This window comes from Heptranchias perlo, chromosome 3 (assembly GCF_035084215.1).
Source record: "Heptranchias perlo isolate sHepPer1 chromosome 3, sHepPer1.hap1, whole genome shotgun sequence".
Taxonomy (NCBI): Eukaryota; Metazoa; Chordata; class Chondrichthyes; order Hexanchiformes; family Hexanchidae; genus Heptranchias; species Heptranchias perlo.
This window is the reverse complement of record NC_090327.1, coordinates 118863650-118869649: the sequence shown is the minus strand read 5'-3', so window position 1 is coordinate 118869649 and position 6000 is coordinate 118863650. Positions and strand designations below refer to the sequence as shown.

Below are 6000 nucleotides of genomic sequence, written 5' to 3'. Positions count from 1 at the left end.
TGACATATCCGCACTATTATTCAGCGGACTCGCGTTATTTCGAATATGAAAAGATTCTGTCTGTCTCTTCCTTCCCCCTCATTAGTTTATGCCTATGACAGTCAGCCAAACTGCAGAAGATTGAGTCAACATATACGCACATGTGTATAAAAATCATGAAGGGTTGTTGTGGGAAGCCAAGCTGGGAAGAGAATGAGTGCAGCGAGTCTTAACTCTTTCACTATTTCAAATCCTTTGTAACGGAAAGAGAAGGAAAAGGAAAATCATTGGAGGAGAATCGCTCCAGAATTGCTCCGATCCCGTTTCAGGTTTGTATCGGGCTCGGTTTGAGCGATTTGATTCAGAAGCCCGATGGCCGGATCATCATGGTGACGGTGCGTAAGGAGTAGCTCGGGCCCTTGAAATAATGCCACTTTATGCCATTCAGCTTCCCGAGGTTCTGTCCCGCGGAGTAATATATCCCGTTCAGATTCGAAGGCCCACAGGCGTCAAACCACCAGCCTGGAAGAGCATAGATTGGGAAAAGTGACAGTCCAGCCACACAGATTAGCTGCACATAATAATCATAGAATCTTACAGCACAGAAGGAGGCCATTCAGCCCATTATGTCTGTGCCAGCTCTTTGAAAGAGCTATCCAATTAGTCCCTCCCACTCCCTTGCCCTTTCCCCATAGCCCTGCAAATTTTTCCCCTTCAAGTGTTTATCCAATTCCTTTTTGAAAGTTACTATTGAATCTGCTTCCACCACCCTTTCAGGCCGTGCATTCCAGATCATTACAACTCGCTGCGTAAAAAGATTTCCCCTCATTTTCCCTCTGGTTCTTTTGCCAATTACCTTAAATCTGTGTCCTCTGGTCACCGACCCTCCTGCCAGTAGAAACAGTTTCTCCTTATTTACTCTCTCAAATCCCCTCATAATTTTGAACACCTCTATTAAATCTCCCCTTAACCTTCTCTGTTCTAAGGAGAACAACCCCAGCTTCTCCAGTCTCTCCACATAAATGAAGTCTCTCATCCCTGGTACCATTTTAGTAAATCTCCTCTGCACCCTCTCCAAGACCTTGACATCCTTCCTAAAGTGTGGTGCTCAGAATTGAACACAATACTCCAACTGAGTAATCGGTGATTTACAAAGGATTAGCATAACTTCCTTGCTTTTGTACTCTATGCCTCTATTAATAAAGTCCAGGTTCCCATATGCTTTTTTTGACAGCCTTCTCAACTTGTCCTGCCACCTTCAAGGATTTGTGTATACAAACCTTATTTATCATTCTCTGTGCATTTACTCACATGCACTCCAAACCTGCCTTAGTCTGCTCTGAATTTCTCCCCTGTCCGATCCCTCCTCTTTCTGGACTGCTCTTTATTCTAATGCTGTTTGTCTCTCCCACTCCTCCATGCAGCGTATTTCTCCTCTCTGATGCTTCATCCTGGTTCTCCTCCCCCGCCCAAATTAGTTGGAACAATCTCCCCTTTGGCTTACCATTGGCCTTTAACTTGTAGTGATCCAAGGATCTGCCCAGACTGCATGACAAGCTGGAGTGTTTACATAAAGTTCCCCATAATCACGCATGCAAATAATTGTAGAACCTCAGTGGCAGATTGCCAGCATTTTACTAGTGGAGAGGATTGTATGAAAAAATACCTCACAACAATAAACTTGTGACATGTTCAGGATGCGTTGCTGGGTTTAATTGGTTAACTACCAGTGTTACATTATAAATAGAATGAAACTGGAACATATTCATTAGATTTTGTTTTGTAATCAACTTCTCCACTTTTTTTCAAAACTTAGGAAATGGATTTCTTCCAGAGAGGAAGTTCTTCACACAAAGAGTGATCTTAATGTGGGATTGCATAGAATGTACAGCACAGAAACAGGCCATTCGGCCCAACAGATCCATGCCGGTGTTTATGCTCCACACGAGCCTCCTCCCTCCCTACCTCATCTAATCCTATCAGCATATCCTTCCATTCCTTTCTCCCTCATGTGTTTATCTAGCTTCCCCTTAAATGCATCTATACTATTTGTCTCAAACACTCCAAGTTCCACATTCTAACCATTCTTTGGGTAAAGAAGTTTCTCCTGAATTCCTTATTGGATTTATTAATGACAGTCTTATATTTACGGCCCCTAGTTTTGGACTTTGGGGTAGAGTAGAGTTAGCAAAACAACTGCAACCATCTGAGGAACAGATGGAGGCTGTAGTGGATTTTTTACTCAAAGGATGAGCTTGGAGGCGAAGACTGCTCTTCCTCATCCATAATCTAACTTGTATCTAGAAATGGCTCCTTAAAACCTACCTCTTCGACCAAGCTTTTGGTCACCTGTCCCAATATCTCCTTATGTGGCTCGGTGTCAAATTTTGTTTGATTACACTCCTGTGAAGGGCCTTGGGACGTTTTACTACATTAAAGGCGCTATATAAATGCAAGTTGTTGTTATTAATATAAGGGGTTAAATTCGATAAACCCGAATTCGTGTGCAGGGTCGCGGTGCACGATTAACCCGCACCTGGTCGTTGAAATGCAGGCAGCATGTGAGATTCGTGCTGCCTGCTCATTTACCTGATATCTGTGCGTAGCCAGGCCGAGCTCCACTGTTGAGTACATGCCCACCAGCAGGGGGCCCCCCGATATCACGAGTGGCAAGCACCACTTAAAGGCAGCCTGCACCTCTTATTCGCAAAATATAAGATATGGGTCCGCACGGATTCTCAACGGAGATCAGATATCGCACATTTAAAACACAGATGCAGGTCCCATCTTAATGATGAGTTATGTTAAAATATTGAATAAAGGTTGTGCACTACTAAATCCCACATCCTCCAATCTGCATACCAGATCTCACCAATCTGCCGATCTGAGTTTGTACCAGGCCTGCGAGAGTGCGTGCACCAAGGTTCTCTGATGATGCACTAGAGGCCTTAGTGCAAGAGTGGACAGAAGGAGGGGCATCCTATATCCGCAGGGGGCAAGAGGCCCTCCAGACATATGCTCCCGAGGCAGTGGGAAGCAGTAGAGGACGAAGTCAATGCCAGGCGCATAGCACCACGAACATGGATGCAGTGCAGGAAGAAGTTCAATGCTTTGACATGAGTGGTCAAGGTGAGTGAGGTCAACTGGCAAGTGGCATCTCCTACCAACTGCACCACGCACTACACCCCCCATCACCCACATACCAATAAACTCTTTCAATCACTACTCAACTCTTCCAATCAGATGCTTCCTCTCACCTTTACACATTACCACTGTTACAAGCCGCACACCCACAACTCACAGGCCACACACACTGGCAGCTGTCCATGGCAGTATTGATAGGAGTGACCACCACACAGTCCTCGTGGAGACGATGTCCTGTCTTCGCACTGAGGACACCATCCAACGTGTTGTGTGGCACTACCACCGTGCTAAATGGGACAGATTCAGAACAGATCTCGCAGCTCAAAACTGGGCATCCATGAGGCGCTGTGGGCCATCAGCAGCAGCAGAATTGTATTCCAGCACAATCTGTAACCTCATGGCCCGGCATATTCCTCACTCTACCATTACCAACAAACCAGGAGATCAACCCTGGTTCAATGAGGAGTGTTGAAGAGCATGCCAGGAGTAGCACCAGGCGTACCTAAAAATGAGGTGCCAACCTGGTGAAGCTACAACTCAGGACTACATGCATGCTAAACAGCGGAAGCAACATGCTATAGACAGAGCTAAGCGATTCCACAACCAACGGATCAGATCAAAGCTCTGCAGTCCTGCCACATCCAGTCGTGAATGGTGGTGGACAATTAAACAACTAACAGGAGGAGGAGGCTCTGCAAACATCCCCATCCTCAATGATGGCGGAGTCCAGCACGTGAGTGCAAAAGACAAGGCTGAAGCGTTTGCAACCATCTTCAGCCAGAAGTGCCGAGTGGATGATCCATCTCAGCCTCCTCCCGATATCCCCACCATCACAGAAGCCAGTCTACAGCCAATTCGATTCACTCCACGTGATATCAAGAAACGGCTGAGTGCACTGGATACAGCAAAGGCTATGGGCCCCGACAACATCCCGGCTGTAGTGCTGAAGACTTGTGCTCCAGAACTAGCTGCACCTCTAGCCAAGCTGTTCCAGTATAGCTACAATACTGGCATCTACCCGACAATGAGGAAAATTGCCCAGGTATGTCCTGTCCACAAAAAGCAGGACAAATCCAATCCGGCCAATTACCGTCCCATCAGTCTACTCTCAATCATCAGCAAAGTGATGGAAGGTGTCGTCGACAGTGCTATCAAGCGGCACTTACTCACCAATAACCTGCTCACCGATGCTCAGTTTGGGTTCCGCCAGGACCACTCGGCTCCAGACCTCATTACAGCCTTGGTCCAAACATGGACAAAAGAGCTGAATTCCAGAGGTGACGGGAGAGTGACTGCCCTTGACATCAAGGCAGCATTTGACCGAGTGTGGCACCAAGGAGCCCGAGTAAAATTGAAGTCAATGGGAATCAGGGGGAAAACTCTCCAGTGGCTGCAGTCATACCTAGCACAAAGGAAGATGGTAGTGGTTGTTGGAGGCCAATCATCTCAGCCCCAGGACATTGCTGCAGGAGTTCCTCAGGGCAGTGTCCTAGGCCCAACCACCTTCAGCTGCTTCATCAATGAACTTCCCTCCATCATAAGGTGAGAAATGGGGATGCTCGCTGATGATTGCACAGTGTTCAGTTCCATTCGCAACCCCTCAAATAATGAAGCAGTCCGAGCCCGCATGCAGCAAGACCTGGACAACATCCAGGCTTGGGCTCATAAGTGGCAAGTAACATTCGTGCCAGATATGTGCCAGGCAATGACCATCTCCAACAAGAGAGAGTCTAACCACCTCCCCTTGGCATCCAACGGCATTACCATCGTCGAATCCCCCACCATCAACATCCTGGGGGTCACCATTGACCAGAAACTTAACTGGACCAGCCATATAAATACAGTGGCTACGAGAGCAGGTCAGAGGCTGGGTATTCTTGGCAAGTGACTCACCTCCTGACTCCCCAAAGCCTTTCCATCATCTACAAGGCACAAGTCAGGAGTTTGATGGAATACTCTCCACTTGCTTGGATGAGTGCAGCTCCAACAACACTCAAGAAGCTTGACACCATCCAGGACAAAGCAGCCCGCTTGATTGGCACCCCATCCACCACCCTAAACATTCATTCCCTTCACCACCGGCGCACAGTGGCTGCAATGTGTACCATCCACAGGATGCACTGCAGCAACTCACCAAGGCTTCTTCGACAGCTCCTCCCAAACCCGCGACCTCTACCACCTAGAAGGACAAGAGCAGCAGGCACATGGGAACAACACCACCTGCACGTTCCCCTCCAAGTCGCAAACCATCCCGACTTGGAAATATATCACCGTTCCTTCATCGTCGCTGGGTCAAAATCCTGGAACTCCCTTCCTAACAGCACTGTGGGAGAACCGTCACCACATGGACTGCAGCGGTTCAAGAAGGCGGCTCACCACCACCTTCTCAAGGGCAATTAGGGATGGGCAATAAATGCTGGCCTTGGCAGCAACGCCCACATCCCATGAACGAATAAAAAAAAAATGGCAGGCACATCACCCAAACATCTTGCTAGACACTCATTGACACACATTCTGCTTTCTTGCAGGAGAAGGTGGCGTGTAACAGAAGGCAGCAAATGGCAGTGGCTCCATGGAACATGAACCTGCTGTGCTCTCTCAGGATGACAGCATTCCTGTCCCACCCGTTCCACTCTGCCAGTGCCCTTGCTGCTGCCTGTCAGCTAGCCAGCCCACTCCCTGTGGAGTGTTGAAACTTTATTATAGGAACAGGAATAGGCCATTTCGCCCCTCGAGCCTGTTCCACCATTCAATGAGATCATGGCTGACCTGTGACCTAACTCCATATACCTGCCTTAGCCCCATATCCCTTAATACCTTTGGTTAACAAAAATCTATCAATCTCAGATTTAAAATTAACAATTGAGCTAGAATCAA

At 47.6% G+C, this 6000-nt stretch overlaps 1 protein-coding gene across 10 annotated transcripts in view; it reads right to left on the bottom strand.

The window, feature by feature from the left end:
* Positions 1-340: 340 nt before the first annotated feature.
* Positions 341-6000, bottom strand: part of LOC137307128 (angiopoietin-1-like) — a 226557-nt gene continuing 220897 nt past the window's right edge. For all 10 annotated transcript variants that reach the window (XM_067976496.1, XM_067976462.1, XM_067976515.1 and 7 more), the window contains one exon: positions 341-501. In XM_067976496.1, coding sequence (XP_067832597.1) covers positions 341-501 — 161 coding nt within the window. The remainder of the gene's footprint in view (positions 502-6000) is intronic.